General features: G+C 35.6%; 1 protein-coding gene across 20 annotated transcripts in view; it reads right to left on the bottom strand.

The window, feature by feature from the left end:
- The window catches only part of KDM6A (lysine demethylase 6A), a 167527-nt gene that overhangs the window by 43422 nt on the left and 104944 nt on the right, over positions 1-19161 (bottom strand). For 7 of the 20 annotated variants that reach the window (XR_011324966.1, XR_011324967.1, XR_011324968.1 and 4 more), the window contains 11 exons: positions 17110-17144; positions 15003-15068; positions 13680-13773; positions 8708-8834; positions 6098-6196; positions 5511-5730; positions 4815-4949; positions 4218-4373; positions 3467-3562; positions 637-741; positions 1-24 (listed from right to left, as the gene is read on the bottom strand). The exon at positions 1-24 is cut by the window's left edge and continues 372 nt beyond it. Coding sequence is in view for 7 of the 20 variants with exons in the window: in XM_069784994.1 (XP_069641095.1) it covers positions 1-24; positions 637-741; positions 3467-3562; positions 4218-4373; positions 4815-4949; positions 5511-5730; positions 6098-6196; positions 8708-8834; positions 13680-13773; positions 15003-15068; positions 17110-17144 (1157 nt within the window). In the remaining 13 variants the exon portion in view is untranslated. The remainder of the gene's footprint in view (positions 25-636; positions 742-3466; positions 3563-4217; positions 4374-4814; positions 4950-5510; positions 5731-6097; positions 6197-8707; positions 8835-13679; positions 13774-15002; positions 15069-17109; positions 17145-19161) is intronic. The other 13 variants (XR_011324970.1, XR_011324978.1, XM_069784997.1 and 10 more) reach the window with 7 other exon arrangements.

Here is a 19161-nt window from a genome sequence, read left to right as displayed (position 1 = left end):
CTGTGCAACTCCTGTTTGTCTCATCTAACGGAAGATGAACAAAGCACAAGAACATTAGCTGCCGAGTTTAAAAAGTAAAGATCGTACAAGGTTTGTGTACTTTATTGCACTGGTCAATTCCAATTTTATACTGATTTTAAGATCTTCACAATTGCCTTTGAGAAATAAAATGTCTGTCATGCTCACAAATGCACTCAGCAACTTTTAAGGTAAAGCTATGAGCACATTTTTCTTCTAGGCCCTTCAGTTTGAGTGTTAGCGTTTTACTGCTGAAGTTGGCCACTGAGAGAGAAAAGTGAACAATGAGAGGAGGAGAGATATGCTGTAATATGGCTTACTACAAGTAAGTATTTTTCAAATAAGACTGCTTTTAGGTGTGTCCACTCACTTTCATTTGAAAGTGTGGCTGGAAAACTTTTACATTATTTGGTAGCCCTATAATAAAACACAGCTAAACCCATTACATTTCAAACAGCCAAACCACAATTACACTTCAGACAAAAAAAGATGCCTTATTGTAGCATAGTAATGGGCATGAGAAATCTGTACAATAAAAATTCTTCAGAATTCAAGAAACACAACAGACACCATTAATGACGAAAGTTTTGTAGAAGAGAAAAATATTTTTGTTCTCACCTGCTGGTGTTGCTGCATCAAGACAAACTGACTCTCCAGCTGTTCCAGCATAAGTTTCTGTGCTGGATTTAGATTATTTCGGTTTGCACGCAGCTGTTCCAAGTGCTGAAAAACAGCAGTACAGTTCAGAATCATGAAAACTGCATGTGCTTTTCTAATAACCTTCTTGCATACGATAGTAAAAATTATCCATGAAGACAAGACTTGTAAAGCTGAAATCATGATTGAGATTTCTGTTGCAGACTCAAACATCTCTCGATACACTATTACATAACCAAATGTTATTACTAGTTATTAAAACTAAAGTGACTTTCTAAATTGTTTAAGTGTATAAATATTATCACCACACTAAAATTAAGTGTACTGGTACCATAAAAGAAAACTACCATCAAGTATGATTATATAGAATTCTTATTATCATTATGTGTTTTTTAACACTTTTTTGTACTGTGCTATTCTTTTATTAATACTATTCAGCACAAAGTAAATTCATCTATAGTCACACATGAAAACTCCAGAAAATACAAAAAAAAATCCCAGAAAACTGTACAACTTAATTACAGAGAGCAATATCTTATGTTACAATACTGAACTCATTTGCAACTGATAAATTTAAGTACCTTTTACCAAAAATCTGATCTTTGTATTCATTTTAAACTACTCAGGACACACCATCATTCTACCAGTAAGTCTGCTGCTGTTAAGTGGTATGACATAAATGCTACAATTGTGGAACACAAAAGCACTATCAGAGAAGGAAGCGGGGCGGGGGGTGTGTGGAGAGGAGGGCAAAAGTTGTCCTACACAAAATGTGACATATAGACAATTTTCTTGATTGTTCTTTAATACTAAGCTAATTCACATAATTGTAAATCCTTTCAAAAAATAAAAAACGAAACAAAAAAAAACAACCCAAAAACCAAGCTCCAAACAAAAAACAACAAACAAACCAAACCAAGCCCCACCAAAACAAAACACAAATCAGGTTTCCTTTAGTTCCTTTCAGGGTCTGCATGTTTCTACATCCTTCTCATCTCCTTTGCTTTGATTATGCTGTAATTAGAAATACATAAATGGAACTGAAGTATGAGTATTAAATAAACTGTAGATCATTCTGCTTTGAACAACTGTATTTGCAAACTATCAACTTTAGTAAAAAAAAATATCCAACTTTGAAAAAGTAGTTAAAGATGGTTCATGCCAAACTCCCTGGATTAACAGTAGCTTCCATTCTGAAGTCCCTCTGTAGGGGACCGCAATGAATAAGACTAATTGATATACATGATTGTGAGCTGAAAACAGGGTCTCCGTGAGAGTGCACGCACCAGGTACACAGAAGCCAAAACCAGTGCTCTTCAGTTGTTAGTTTGCTTTTTAGAAAATGTCTAAATAGGGTAACCAGAATCAGGAAGACTGATCCAGCACATATGCCAGCAGAGGCAAGTCTGTGCTTCTCTCCAGTGCTATGGGTGCAGAGGCTTTGCAGGCACCACTGTTCGTGCTGCCCATCCATTCTGTGAAACCAACATCTATCCCTCCTCCACTGGCATGCTGCAGTCCCAGCAGCTACTGTGTGGCTTTCCCCTTCTGCTTTTGTTAGCTGAACCATTTGGTGTGTGTTATGTGCCATATCCATCCAGCCTCCAAGCTGCCACTTTTAAAAGACTGACTTCGAAGATGTAATAAAGGTTTTATTCACTCTCCTCTTGCATCATATCTTTTTGGCTTTCCTATTCATATATCCTGGAACCTTGTCAAGGTATTGCCAGCAAATCCAGTATACTGTACTTCGACAGAGAAGCCTACTTAGATGCTGCTTAGAGGAGGAAGTTGGATATGGGAAAAGGTGAAACTAAAAATGGGAGAAAAGTAGCAGGATATAAAATAAGCAGAGAGAAATAATGAGAATGCATGAAGAAAGATACAGAAGAGTGATTAGGAAGGACCAAAGGGGTAGGGAGGTGGGGGGAAAGGGAGGGGAGGGAAAAATTATGCAGCATGATAAATAAAGCCAGTATTGTTCAGATGGAGAAACAGCTGAAGAACTATATTGGACTTGAGGGGAACACTGCTCAGTCAATCAGAATGCCTTCCATCTCTGCACTGTGTTCCCTTCTATTTTTCCTTGCATCCAGAGCAGTATCTGTGATACATAGGTAAGAGTTTCCAGCTAGGCCTGATTTTCAAAATAATGAATTCCTGCTGAAGCTCACTGAAAGCCCTAATGAACTGAAGAGACAACAAAACATCATAACAAAATGACCTGAAACATGATTTAAAAAAAAAAGATCTAGCATTTCACGTAAATATATTAGATGATGTAAAATACAGAGAAGCAGTACCAGATTTCATTTGAGTAATTCTGTTTTGTAGAATGTGCATCTTTGTTTATGCAATTTGATACAAGAAGCCACCTCAGAGGAAACAGAGGATATTACAATACTTCCACACTTCCTTCAATATCTCCCACATTACAGCAAGTAGCAAAACTCACTTGGCACACAAGTGTGGCAATTTGCATATCTATCTTTAAAACATCGTTAAGAAAAAAGAATTACTGTATGTTCTTACTTCATAAATTATGAGAGTCATACAATGTAAGTCTTCAGTTTCTGCTAGAGATCATTTATTTTACTACAGAACTAATCTTGCACAGAGAAGCCATAAATATCAGGAACTTGAATTACACTGTGGGAATTATTTGGGAAGTATTTCACATTGAATTTCAGAAATGTGAAACTGAAAAATGTTCCAGATTTATTTTCTTAGAGGGATGAAAGAAACAAACAAAAAATATATCAACACTTCTGAAGATCTTCAACATACCTACCTGTAATTTCTGTGGTGTCAAGCACCAAGAATGAATTTGTTGCTGTACAGGAGGATGTGACACTGTATGGCCACTGCTCCAAACATCTGAAGTATTCTGAGAGAAAACATTACATTAAAATGCGTGACTATCAAAGGGTCAACATAATTTCTTTTACTATCTAGATTTTATCTTACTTATTAAAGAACTACTCATTGTTTCAAGAACAACAATATAAACAAAGAACATACTAAAACATGCCAAGTCTCATTCTACCATTCCCATACAGTATCAGAGTAGTCAGAGGAAAAAGTTAAATGCTACCTAACATCATAACAAGAAACAATCAAATCAAATTACACAATTAACTTAAATGTACACTACTTTTAAAACTGAATACTTTATCTACTGTAACGCTATTACATGATGATGAAACACTTGAATTCTAAATATAAGCAAAGGCAATAGACAGGATGACATGATCGTCTCCCTCTCTATCTATCATCAGACTACGATTGTACTTTTTCACTTATACAACTATGACTGTAGTATAGTGCTATCAATCGGCATTGCCCTTACGCACTTCCTGTCTGAACTGTAACCTGATTAAACATATCACTGAAAAATGTTTTTTAAAATTCCTAAAAACATTCCCCACCTTGATGCCAAAGGATTAAAATTTACAGCACAAATTCTGTGCATGCTGCATAATTTCAGTGCATTTTTCCATATAATTTTGGTAGGGGGCTTTTTAGTTCATCAGAATATATACCTTTGTTGGACTAGATGTTCTTTTCCTCTTGGCAGGACTGGTCAGGTCATCTACTTGGCTAGAAGGAATCATGTGTAGTGGCAAGGATTGCTGTGAAATTGGTGTTTGAGTGAGGCCTAGTACAGGTTCAGTATTTGGATGATGAGGTTTACAAGCCTATGAATCACAGAAGGAAGACAAAAATATGGTTCTATATATTCTTAATTCTTTCCTTTAAGTTATATATTTTAACAGCCCACATATATTAAAAGGGCTGAGTAGATATTCTGAAGCTGATCTCAATAACTGAAAAATCAGTTTCCATATGGTCATCAATGGAGGAATGTGTACCTTTCACGGGATTATTAAATCACTGCAGCATTTCTATTTAAGATGAAATCTTTTAAAATCATGAAAATCCACAAAGGTTCTAAATTGGTACCCCCATATTTCTCCCATATTATAGGGAGCTTCTTGATCTAATATCCCTTTGCAAGTAAATCAAAGGCTTTTTATTACTAAAAGCCAGTCCTGTGCTCAATAAAATAAGCTTGACCACTACCGATTGTAAAGAACCCTTAAAGCTGGGCACCTGCAGAACATAACCCAACTTCTCACCTGCTGTGCTGTGTTCATGGCACCCTGCCTGGAGGTAAGCTCTGCGGGGATTGGTAGGCTCCATGCCTCCTCAATACTAGGAAGTAATTTAGTTTTATTCTGTAGACTACCTTGTGGAAGGTTACACAACTGAGCCTAGGAAAAATTATGTAAAAAGCAAATTTAACACAAGCCTACTTTAGTAAGAGCAAGTCCATGAAATCTTCCTAAATGCTGTAGCTAATTATGTCTTAAAGAGAGGATAGATTTAAAATTTGGGGTTTTAGAAAGGTGCTAAGTATAAAGAGGGTAACCAGAATATAAACCTTTGTGAGAATCAGAACAAAGATGAGCTCTGGATTCAGAGGTCTCATAATTCCTTTTTTCTGAAATTGCAAACAAGAGTGAAAGATAGTGTGTGCGTATTCTCTCTCTATGTTATGAGAACTTAAAAATGTAGACAATACAAAGAAAAAAGCAAAGTGATGTAAAACAGTATGCTTTGATTAAATGTGCAAAATAGGGTTTATAAGGAATTAAGTTCCACTTAAAAATGAAGAAATAAAATATTACAGGCTATGATATGCTTACAATACACATGAAAACAGGTTATACACACCACAAACAATTGCAAGTTAAACTTGTGTGTTACTTCTCCCCTCCCCTCTGCTGTGTATTTGGAAGACTATTTCCCGCTTCTTAAAACATTAGTTTTACCTGTAAATACTTTATCCGTGCTGCAAGTGCAGAGGTATTACTACAATTTTTGCTCCTAGTTGCATTTAAGTAGCATTTAATGGCATCCTGAGGCTGGTTGCAGGACTCATAGAGTGTGCCTAGGTCCATCCAGGCTGCAGCATGGCCATGGTCCAATTGTACAGCACAGATATAGGCCTGTAAAGCATCCATAGGCTGATTTTGCTGTTGATACAGCACACTGAATAGAAAGATTAGTGAAGTTGAGAATTAATAACAAAGTCAAAATACAAACAAGTCAAATACCCCCCCCCAAACCCTTAATAAACTTTGCCGTTACATTAACCACAGTAATAAGCGTAAACAACTCACAAAATCTTAACATGCAAAGCTCATATATGTAGCATATTCAGTATTTTAAAAAATTGAGAAAGCAAATATAAATTTATTATTTAAACTTCAAATCAGACAAGTCTGACAACATGAAGGTATAAATAAAAAAGCTTTACGGTTCTCTTGAGAACACAAAAGAGTTAAAAAGCTGATATTCTTTATTTATATATATTATCACTGAATTATATCACTGTATTACCCTGTATCATTCTTACCCTATAGAACACCATGTATCTGCACTTGCTTCTGATTTATCAATAGATTGCCTATAAGATATAAAGGCATCCTGAACTTTCCCAATACTTGAATAGCACCTGGGAGAAGAAAAAAAAAAACTTTGGTAATATTTATAGAAGGTAATCATTGAGGATGGCTTACCAAGACTGATCTGATAAATGTTAAGTCTTGCAAATACATACTCATCTAGATGAATCCAAAACATTTGCTGTTTCTGACTGCCAGGCATAAGCAGACTCAAACTTCTTAATCAACGTGTATTACTAATTATGTATTTAAAAAGTACATCAAAACTGCTTAAACCCTAGCTTACTGCATTTGTAAGGAAAAGAGTCGTACCATATTTTAAGGACTTATATTTGTTTCATTTGTGGTAACTTATCAGTCAATAAGAACAGTATTTATCTGCAGATAGCATTATAAAGAAACAATTAAGTTACCTATTTCATCAAACAAATGCTTATGAAACTTCATGCTCTGTAAGAAGTGTTTCAGAATTATTAAGAGATACTGACCAACTCAATTAGGACAGTTTCTGATTGCCTGGGAAACTTTTAATGTGCATTTCTCACATCTCAATAAGATTTCAAGTAATGAACAACAAACCAGTTAGTTTTACTGCATATATAGAGCATGAAATTCTTTAAAAAAAATCTTGCTGTTCTGGAATTTTTCATAATTTCTTACCTGAATATTTTTCACATAAAAATTCAAAGGTATTCTGGCATTATAAGCAGAAATATCAGAACTCTAAAGAGAACTACAATTATACCACATGGAATAATACCTACCTTTTTAAACTTAAAAGCTTAAATAAATACAAAATTAAAAATATATATACATTTACTAGTTTAATCTATAATAGCTCTGCTTCTTATATTGTTTGTAATAAGTTTCACTGTTGGAAAAAGAACTGACAGCTTTCAAAACACATAAATAACAACAGAAAATTTATTCTAGTAAAAAATAAAAACCAAGCGGAACAGTGCAGGCAAAGGTTTCTCAAACATGCTACCCTCTTTCATGTACTCTTGAGGCACACTAGGAAAGGAATACAATAAAATGTAGCAATACTTCGCCTAAAAACTTCCATTAAGTCTGAATACAATGTTTCAGATGATCATTTTAATCACTATCTAACCCAAGCCCCAAGAGACATGTTTCAATCTGCCTGCTTATCAGATACATGGAGACTGTGGTTAGGATAGCGCTAACATCAAGCACCCAGCAAAACTTAGAAGAGGGTGATGGATTTTTTTTCAGTGGGGGAGGAGTGTGATGGTGGAGTATTTTTGAAATATAGCTTTACACCAACTTGCTATCCAGTTTGGACAACCAGCAGAGGAAGGAATAACACGAATACCTGAGGAAGTTAGACGCACAGCAGCTGCGCACACATACTTCATATGTCCCGCTGCTGCATGAGAACTCAACCACCTCAAGGCACGTGGAATGGGACTACTAACAAAAAACCAGGATCTCAGCCCAGTGGATGATAAGATGAGCCAGATCATCCCTGGCTCATTTTCCCTTTTCCCTGCACACCTGCCGTAGCCCTCTGCCCTTCACACTCAGTGCCGGTGTTTCTCCCTTAGCCTGCAGACAGCTGGTCAAAGAGCCCTCTCTTACAGCAACAGCTGGAGGCATGTAATTAGGATGACAAAAACTAAAGTACGTTCCAGTTGTATGTGACCAGAACCTTCAAGAAAGTCAGCTGGAAGATACTGAGGTCAGGAGATTAGTTTTATTTTTTATTAATTCCTTTCTCATGTACTTCTCAGCAGAACTGCCCTGTTCACATATGGACTTGAACTGCCCTCTTCACATATGGACTTGAACTGCCCTCAAAGCTTTCTCCAAAACCTGATTATGATTATTTCAAGAGTTACTGCTGATTTGTGTAAAGTACTCAATTTTCTTAAAAAGGAAACCAAGAAAAGTCATCAAATTTGTATGATTTACATCTTAGAACAAGTTAATTTTCAAGTAAAAAATTACTGTCTGATAATACAGAATTAATACAACACTTAAATAGATATTAGAATGGATCAATCTGAGCTATCTTGGCCTAATACTTAGTTGCAATATATACTGTTTATAAATGGATGTATACCTGGGAAAATATTTGTATTCTAATGCAAAAATTGATTTGAGATTAGATGGGAGATTCTGAGAAAATAAAGACATAAAGAATTGTGAAAAAGGTATGAAGAAAAGTAACAACATTTACAGAGCATTTACCAAAAAAGAGAGAGAGAATAGAAGATGTGGTAGGAGGAACAGATAAAACCAGGCAGGGCAGACTCAGATTACTGTAAGCGTGTAGAATAATAACTACAAAAAAAAGCAGGACCATTTGGGTAACATAATTCATTTCAACGTCTAATCTATATTCATCCCAAATATGTTAGCACCTTGTCTTTTCATACACTTTCCAGAAAACTAGACTTCAGTAGATACATATATCCTTTCCCTTCATTTTTCCTCTGAAAGTATTAAGAAGAAAAACAAAGTAAGATACTCACAATAATGAGTATCCTCAAAAAATTTACAAATACAGTTACAGTGTCTATGAAGTAATTTCTTACCTTCCAAGGAAATACCAGGATTGACCAGAATTTGGATCTGCTTCTAGAGATTTCTGGAGATACTGTATAGCATAGCTTTCCTTGGTTGCCTTGTCTCCAAGCTGATCCACGGTGTGATGCATCCAGCCTACAAAAAGAATCCATAAATGGCAGAAGTGAAATTCTCTAAGACCATTTAACACTTCGGCACAGCAGGATATTCATAGCATTAGTTCCTCTTTAAAAATAGGAGTATCAAACAATCATATCACTTACATAAAATATTATGAATGAAACTTTAAAAACTTTTAAAGTTCTATACTAAAATTACAGTACAGAAGAACCCTAAGTCAAAATTGCCTTCAGGTACTTTTAAAGCATTTTTTTGGTTTAAGTAATTTTCTGTGAGGTTAGTAGCACAATTATGAACTGCTCAATCTTCTACTACAAAAAGTTAATCTGAAAACGTTAACTCTTTCCTTCTCTGAACACAGATACCTTCCCTGTCATTGTGAAAAATGCCACCATTCTCCCTGTCACACATATCAATTATCTGTATATTATGTTCAGTTTACTCCCTTTCTTCTAAATGATCGTATTTATACTGTATGTATATTTGGATAATTCCCGAACAGAACATTGGTAAGAATTTTTGTATCTCCACTTAAATCTTTCTTACATTGTCATTTCATCTTCATTGCTACAACATCCCTTCCATTCACCTTGACAAATGCAATCGCCTCTCATCTACATAACAAATTCTGCTGAAAAGATAATTTTATTTCCTCATCTAACCACACATCATATTCTTTCAAATACCTTTTTTCTTTCATTAGACAAATTATTCATCCGCACTTTAAAGGCCTCCCACAATTCATGCTCCCATATAATCTTTTACATGCTATTAAAACGCATCTCTGCTCTAACACTGATGCAAGGCTTGGTTACCATTTCAAACAAAGCACCTTCATCATCTTCTCAAGCTGCTTCTCATCTGCCTTTATGCTTAGATGGAATTCCTTTAAACAGCCACAAAATCACCTCTCTGCCACTCATATCATGAGTACAAGGAAATCCTTTGTAGCAGGCAGCTTACTTGCTGAAATCACTACATACCACACTGGTCAGCAATGCCTTGCTGTTTCCTTTATCTCCATGTATTTGTCTTAACAATCCATTGCTTTTCAGCCAACGTTTATAAAACGTAAGGTGTGACAACAGATTGTCCCTGTTTTTATAGCATCCCACCCACAAACAGTCCCTTGTGGAACACTATGATACCAACTTCATAAAATACCCCAGGTTTGTATACAGTTTTAGTTACCTACAGAGTTGTACACAAAGCTGCACTACATGTCTATTTAAAATCTCTGTCAGCTAAACTTCAGCACCCTAAGCTTATCCTTTTTGATACAGTCTAACTACATGAACAAGTAATACCACACAAAAGATTCAGATTGGATTCAGATCTCATCTGAAATGCTAGACAAAGTAGGCAAGGCTGAGAACTGAACTGATGAGATTTGCAGCCTTACTTCCCTCTCTGTCATTAGACTATATCTTAAATATTTTATTCTACCTGTTCTATACAGCTTATTTGTTATTCCATGAGCATATTGTTTGTTAACAGTCACAGCAACACTTTCACAAATGGAAGGCAAACTTCCAAGCTTTAAAAAAGGCAATCTAAAAGAAAACCTTATCTATTGAACAACATTTGCCTGAAGTGTTTTAAGAAGTATCATTTGGAAACTGTGGTCAAAGGCAGAAGTTTGAATATTTCATGGACTGCAAGAAACATCAGGTTAGAAGCCAAGTGGTTACAGTGCTGAAGAAAGAGTAATTTATCTTGTCTGAAGAAGGATCAAGTTAAAACCTTATCCATCAGGAAAAAAAAAAAAAAACCAGGAAAAATTCCCAGTAATTTTTGCAGAGACATATACACAATTTTCTCTCATGGACTTCATGAACAAGCTATGATTTTGATTCAAATCCCAAGTCACTGAAGTTCTTAAGCACACAGAAAATACTCATGCTTTAAGAAAAAAAGGCTTATGTGTAGGTGGTTATCAGAATGCACTTGCCCAACTGTACACTGAGGATAAATGTATCAGGTGCCAGGCAAAGCCTGAGATAAAGGTAACAGTTCAGGGATTATAAACAAGGGTAAAAAAATACATTAAACAATTTCCTGCATCTTTGGAAATGTTGTGTGGTGATGTCTATTTTTCCATTTCATCAGAACCTTGCCAGACTGAAAGATAACACATCGTATCTTCAGGAGATCTTTACTGAGGTTCATTGATAAAAAGAAAGAATCTATTTCTAGGAGACAGAAATGAGAACTAGCAAACCCTATCTAGTGTCACTGCTGAAACAAGGGTTGCTTCCCGATTTCATCTTCCTGCACCGGGAGGTGAAAAAGGCAGAAAGCAAGAGAGGGTGAGGGAGAACAAACAGAAGTTTTCTACTAGAATAGCACGGGCAAAGGAAACTGGATCTCTCTTTTCCTCATGCATAAAATGAAGAACATACAGAAAGGTGGTGGTGGAAAAACACTGGTAAGCTGTGCAGTTTCCCATTTGCAAGACCTAACTCAAATTCTCAACTAGCATATTGACTACTCTTCCACTCTTGGGACATTTCTAATGTGATAAACAAAAATGCAGATTTTGTCCATACAGTCTAATTTCTAACAAATCCCTGTGTTGCCTCAGCAAGAGGATGTGATAGCCTAGCTCATGCTGCAATCATGCTTATCAATCACTCTCATGCTGAACTTGTGGCAATTGCTTTTCCCCTGATAAACATCATCATCTCAGCCTCTGAAGAGATGAGCCTCTTCCCTATTTTAGCATCTCATGATGTCTCATCCAATTATGTGGACACTAGCTAGGAATGCCCCTAGACAAAAACCATTGAGAGAGTGCTTTGGGAACCTCTACGCTTACGTTATTCTTACACTCTTCCTTATGTAACTGCTGAATACAATTGGAGAAAGAATACTGGGACAGATTTGATCTTCGGTCTCATTAATTTAATGTAATTTTAGGCAAAGAATTGTTGTCTGGACAGCAAATGAAATGGCACAAAAGAAGAAACAAACTGCTCTTATCCAACTGTACAGATCTTACTGTTATGTCTACCTGAACTAGTCAGCTCAAATGGATATGTATTTATCTGAGCATCACAGAGTTCTCCTCCACAGTGATCTGCTTTGGAAACCAGCAACAGGAGCAAAGAAATTAATAATTCTCTCACAAGACATCTGAACTTGCCTAAATTTCAACTCTGGCTCAATAAACATTAGCTAAGGAAAATAAACAAAGGGTATTTTCATGCCAAAACAATTTTTCTGTTGGAGTAATAAAAAAAAAAAAAAAAAAAGAAAAAAGAAAGAGTTCAACATAGAAATACAAATATATTTTGATTGGGTTTTGCCAGTAGCATTCTGGCAGATAGCAGGTATTTTCTATTATTTTTTCTAAGCAGCAGTGTACCACCTGGACTATGCTTCCTGAGGAAGTGTTTTTATTACCAGCTGCTAGAGACGAAATCTGCAATAAACACTATACTCCGATAAATACCATTATTAACAGCGAAGAGCAAAAGAAATGGTATTATTCCTTGAATGTTCTGGTTAAGACCACTCTATACCACTCTATCCCTTTCTCCACATAGAAGCTATGCACACTACAAAACTAGGTGACCTATGCTCATTGAATAAAGGGAGTTAATCCAGTTTTTAGACAGCAGACAATTCTCAAAGTCATCACTCTTATTGCTAGCACAGAGACCTGTGGTAGGAATTTATGAATACAAACATGCGCCTTTGCTTCTATTGTGGCAACATACATCAAACGGAGTTGAAAAAGCATTGGTCAGCTACTTTGGGAAGCCCGTCTTCCATGGATTATACGTACAGCCTTTCTGGATGAAATTGCTGACAATGTATACTAGGTGGGATAATACCAAGTTAAAAAAAATTCAGAGAGGATACTGAAATATAAGCAACACTGTCATGTGACAGCAGAGAAATTGGCACCTAGAGGCCTGCAGTGAACTCCTCCAGCAGTTTCATTTGTGATTTCACACAAAAGACTCAAAAGCTAAACAAATTAGTCCATTCCAAATCCATACACGACCTGCATTACAAAAAAAAATAAAGCATTGTGGCTGTAACTTAGTGCCAGTTACAAATTTGAATTAAATGACCACTATGTGAAAGGGGGGTAAAAAAAAAAAAAAATGGGCATAAGCAGGCTAAATTAATATTTAGAATAATAAATTAGATGAAGAACATGGAGGAAGTGAATGAAGAAGTTGGGTTGAACAATTTTAACAGAATATTCTGGAAATACTTTTATAAGGCATGTAGGACAAAAGTAATTATTCTACCCACCCATTAGGAATTTTGGTCTAAAAATGATTTATCAGCTTTCTATAAATATGGGAGACGACAATTTCTAAAAAATAATACTTTTTCTCTTTTTATGTGGTTTCTTTTATGGAATCTGATGATAAACTTTTTAGTTACAGCACTAGGTTTTCATTAGATACTATAATTAAAGAGAAAGAAAAGGTTAATTTTTCATTTGCCACGTTCTTCTATTCTGCAACAGTAGAAGGGTATTTTGGTTTACTGCATTTAGCCTGGCTATTCAAGGGATGTTCTCAGAGGCAGAACAGAGAATACGGAATTCTAACTGCTGCCCTCCTTCTCTGGAAGACCACCCCCTCATTGCCCAAAACCTGTAATGCACATAGTGCAGCAAGTCTAAGAGCTTTTTAATTTTGGAAGTTTAATTAAAATCTTTTCCTCCTCTCTTATTTTCTTAATTATCTACTATTATGCATTCTATTTTGGGTGAAAATCTTACGTATCATACTCAGTGTCTAAGACTCACTTTGGAAATGGAGCCTTAAAAACCACTGCTGAAGGCAAAGATGGAAAAAAGAAACACACAGGAAAATGAAAGTTAATTTTACATACCTAACTGCTGTAAGACAGTTGCTTTTACTTGTGCAGGAAGGTTTTCGATCTGCAAAAGCTGTTCATAAGCTTCCTTTGCAGAGTGATACTTTCTCTGCAAAAGGAAAAAAGTAAACGGATTAATCATAAAGCTTACAACAGATCACCAATAGCAACGATTTCACAGCACTGACAGCACACAAACACATTGACAAAAAGTTCTAGAGTTTTGGGGGGTTTTTTGCATACAGTGCATATGAAAACTTTAATGAGTGACGTATATATATATGGTAAGAGAGTAACTTCCATAAATATAGTATTTAATATAAATTGACTACTTAAAATAATTGAGGGAAATTTGCAAATTATTAAATTTGGTCAACTCCTCATACATGCATTATACTTCTTACACTAAAATGAATATACTGCTTTCAAGGGGAATGCTTCAATGTGAGTCTACACAAATTCATCCCAGGAAATTCGTAACAGAAATGAAGATCATTGGTAATTGGTGGTTGGTATAATTTTGCCTCTCTCTTTCCTCCGGTATGTTTGAACTGCCTTTTCAACATATTTGTTGTCCTGGTAAAGAGTCCCACCATATGTAGAATTAAAACATATCCACTGATTATGCTAGAGAAAGAAGGTATGCCATCTTGTTATTTGTTATATAGTTTAACCGTGCTTAAAGCGTGGAAACATTCAATTCTTAACTCCCTATGTGAACAGGGCTTGATATAGAAAACACATTTCCAGGTTAGGATTATGGTCTTTACTTGACTTCTGGAACAGTATGAGCTGTTTAGTATGTATTAAAGATTAAGACTTCTCCATAGATGAACTTTTTTGGACTAATGTCAGCATTTATCTTCGTGTTACCCTAACAATAATTGTTTAACAGTGAACGGATTTTAAATGCTTAATTCTTCTGTTCTCCTCTCCCACAAAAGTCTAGAAGACATAAATGCTGAGGTCTGTTAGTAAGAGTATTTTTTTAACTTTCTAAAAATTCTATACAATTGTTTAAGAAAAAATGTGCTTTCAGATAATTCAACATTAGACTTCATTCTGGCAAACAGATGAAGAGCATACTAAAATAAATGGGGCTACCTAAATGCAAATGATCATGACTTAGTTACATTTGTTTTATGCAAAGAGTACACAGTACTGACTACTGATGTTTTAAAAGGGACAACTGGGAAGAAGACTCTAAACAATATAAATACCTATTAGAAGTTAAAAATGTTATAAGGTTCTTGAGATCTCACAATCACAAAAGACAACTCTGTTGATTTTAAAACCTTATTCTAGTCAGGAAGAAAAATTAAAGCAGCAATTACATACTTTCAAATGGAACAAGGGGAAGTTGGTAGAAAAGATTTTTAATTGGTGTTCATGAAATGCAGACAACTGGTAAGAAAACAAATAATATAAATAAATAAAATATCCATGTCCAGCAAAATAAAAACAATCAGGAAAAAATTTTAAATTTAGCATTGGGAACAAAACTTGTAGTTTATGACTATGAAGGATAAGCAAATGAACAGAAGTTCACTGTATAGCATGACAGCAGAGGCAGCAATCCAGATGTCAAACAGGTAAATATTAGTGCCTAATATTCACACTTTGAAAAAGATGTTTACATGCTTAGGAGGATTCAGAAAGACCTATTAAAATAGGACATGTTTTCCAGATCTAGAATATTTTTCACTTTTGTTATTTGTTGTATTATTTACCCTTTAGAAATCTGTCTACATATATACCTTAAAATATTACAGAAAACTGTCATAATGTTTACATTTGGTTTTATTTAGATATGTTAATTCCAAAGATCCGAAGTCCTTGATGTTTGGCTGCATCATGAATGTTCTTAGAAATGGGAAGGGGAACCCAACCCACCATCTTTCTTTAGGCATCGTATAAGCTACCACCCTAAATAGCTAGAGGGACTCACACTGCCACAGACGAAATAATAGAAACTAGCATTAAATACCATAAAAAACCACTGCTAACTATCAGCACTGGGCTATTCTCTTGTTCATAGGCTGGCAACCCATCACTTAAACTCCAGTACTGTGAAGGTACATAATTAAGGAATGAATTAACTTTTCCATTAAATATTGGAGAGTAGATAATTTTCAAATATATGGAGGGGTTCAGCAATCTGTAGCACTGTGTCCTTTGAAGGAAACCAAGCAACCAGCCTGCCTCCAAAAACATCTCTTCATTGTGTCAGAGGGAATATCCAGAATGAAGTTAAGACCCTTTGTGGTTCTAGATTTCTCAAATTCCAGAAAAGAAGACACCCTTCCCAACCAGAACTGTGGACAAAACAAGTCTAATAGCAGAATGCACTGAAACGTTTTTGCTATGACTTGTGTTAAAGTTCCCACTGACTGTAATTGTCAGTCAGAAAACACAGCTTAAGCACTTGTAACATGGGTCACACAATTATATAAGGCACCTGGCATAGTGACCTGAGGTGTTCAACTTCCTGTTTTACTCTCAAAAGAACTAACGTGTTGAGGATGTTTTGTCATATAAACGTGTCAGATGTGCTCCAGTGCTCAGAATGAAATCTGGACAGTGGCCAGGTAAGAACTGTAACAGTCCATGAAGTTTCTTAACGGTGTTTTGGGATGGGGGATTTCTGTCTTGTCATATAGCTTTGCACCAAATGTATTCAAAAGAAAAGTATCTTGTTTATGAAATTTGTATCTTTTATTTAAGTATGAATACCTAAAGTCATTTTTCGCTGAACCGTCAAAAAGGCATACAACATACATTATATGAGTCAGTCAAATTACAAATATGTAATAGCTATTTCAGTAGCTACTTGGTTTTAATTTACTTATATTCTGGAAGCTCAGTAAGTGTTCTGTAATTTCCCAAAAGATTCACCTAAAAAACTCTGTAGTAGGATTAGATACAGAACTAATAACACAGCTTTAGGTGCTGCTGACCTCAGATCTCAAATGTTTCTGTCACATATGTTCTGTTAAAGTTGTAAATTTCATGTCTAATATACTTAAAAGGCACCTGGGCAACTGGCTAGACTCGACTCCGTGTGTGTCTATGTGTGTATGTACAAGAAACTATATGAATATATACGAATTGAGAAACTACATATTTTTAATATCTATATATAACTTTTTAAAATATATATAATCTCATAGAAGAATTTTACTGAAAGTTATGTTTAGGGGCTTTTTTTGCACTCAACTTGGGAGACTAGTAAATATGTAAGTTTATTAAAATAGCTACTCCATTTTACAGCATGACAATCCAAGTACAAAATATTTTTATTTAGCCAAAGCAAATAAAGTTTCTTTAGTGATTCAAGACTTAAGCCTAACTTTACAAAAGCATCTATAATCTGAATTCCACAGATTGATTACATCATGTAGTTAGAAACTCAACCACACTTTATCAAAAGGACCTTAAAGCTTACCTGGATTTCATATAAGTGGGCAATGTGAAACTGAACTGTAAGAGTGGGAAAATCAAAATTGTTAGTTTTAATCAATGACAACAACAATTACAATATGTTTTTTCAAGTGAGGGATAAACAAGTTTTCAAATTTATCAATGAAAAACCAAGACAAATTACATTTTGAAGATACAAAAAAAGTATTTGTTTACATTGGTATTTTACGCTTAACATAGCAGCACTGACGGAGAATGAATATGTATCCTAACAAAGCATTAAGACTGAAAACAGACATTGCAGAAAGGCAGTCCATGGATTTTATTTGCATTCTGAAATGTAGAGTCCATTAACCTTTCAGTAAACTTAGCAAAAAAATCTCAGAGATGCACAACAAGAGAACACAGGTAATATTTTCTGTACATAACTGAGTTAGAAACAAAGATTTATTTTTTATTTTCATTCAACTGCCAAGGGACAGACTAGCTGGGTTACAGAACAGAAAACTATATTATACGCTACCAGCTTTATACAGGATCTTAAATTTAGGTGGGTTTTTTTCCTGTTTAGGAATTGTCTTTCCCCTGTTAAACTGAACTAAAAGTGTTAATTACAGATGGTATTCTGATGATTACTGTAAAGCAATCTTAAATTCCTCATATGAATTGCACAGAATGGCATAATACTACTAGCAGCTCTTGGGAGGGAAGAAAATTGCTGGCTGGAGAAAGAAAATGAAAGTTGTTCAAGAGTAAAAGCAGAGGTAAAATTATCCTCATGCTGCTCAAATCATTAAAGAAAAGGTGGAGTGCCTGATCTCTATAAGGCTTGAGAACTGCTAACCTAGACTAGCCATCAACTGGTAGATAGCTAAAGCTAGCTGAAATGAATGTAATCCCTATTCTGATTTGACAAGGAAAGAAAAATGCCTTTGAGACAGACTTTTGCCTGATGTTCTTGAGGACTACAAGTAAGAAAATACCTGTGTTTGAGCCAAGCTCAATTTATTTCAGTTACATAGATTTCTTTCTCTTGAAGCTACAGAACAGTGCGACACAGAGGTTTATACAGGTAATTTGGAGTTCCAGGGTTTCTCTCTGGGTCATAAGGGAGGGGAAGAGCTTCCTTTGTGCACTGCTTTGTCCTTTACTATAAAGAAGGTAGCCTAGTGCACTTCAGAAACCAGGTTATAATGAAATGCATCATCTAAAATTTTAATAAACTTTTCTGTGTTCCTTGCTAAAGGGCACATAACACAACCATTATGTTCACCACATCATCAAACTTCATTCTGTACTGATGAAAGAAAAACCTCTGCTTTTGTATTGGGAGTTCATTATCTAAAAAAATCTCTCTCATTTTTTTCCCCTCATAGCAAAACCCCTTCACTGTGAAGCTAAAAAAGGAAGCCATGCCGTGCAGGGCAAAGAAATTAAAGGTGTCACATTAGAGACTGCCTAAATAGAAAGAAGACATGCTTAGTACTCAAACATTTCTGCTAGGAACACACTCACTGTAATGCTGTTACTCACCCAGCCTTTAGAAATGCAAGGGCTAGAATTAAGGCAATCTCAAGCATTTATGTGACGGTACCTGTCACCCTGGGTCAGCGTGCACAGTTCTCCTTCTGCTAAGTAGTACAGGGGAACCTGACAAAGTATCCCTCATCCCTCTCCACTCCCTTCCTTTGGGTTTGTCAGACACCATGCCCAAGGCCACGGGGCAATGAAGCCTTTACATGGGGCCATACCTCTACATAAATCTGGGGGCAGCAGGGACTGTGGGGGAAGGGTTAGGAAAACCTTACAAGAATTCAGAGATACAGTGAAAACTGATAAATTTAGTGAGAAATAATATGAACTAACATGAAATATAATAAAGAATCACATATCCAATAAAAGCCTATTGACTTAGGAAGAACGCTGCAAATAATTTTAAAAAATTATCTGTGTCTGCTCCTGATAAGTGACAAAGCTTTGGAGAAGACCGTGTAGCACAGCTGGCTTCTTGGTACTGATACAGCCAGCAGTTTCACCCATGTAAAGAAACCTCCTTTCATTACCCTTGCTGGCAGAA

This window comes from Haliaeetus albicilla, chromosome 6 (genome assembly GCF_947461875.1).
Source record: "Haliaeetus albicilla chromosome 6, bHalAlb1.1, whole genome shotgun sequence".
NCBI classification, from domain to species: Eukaryota; Metazoa; Chordata; class Aves; order Accipitriformes; family Accipitridae; genus Haliaeetus; species Haliaeetus albicilla.
Note: the sequence above shows the minus strand (reverse complement) of the source record. Positions and strands in the feature narration are given on the sequence as shown.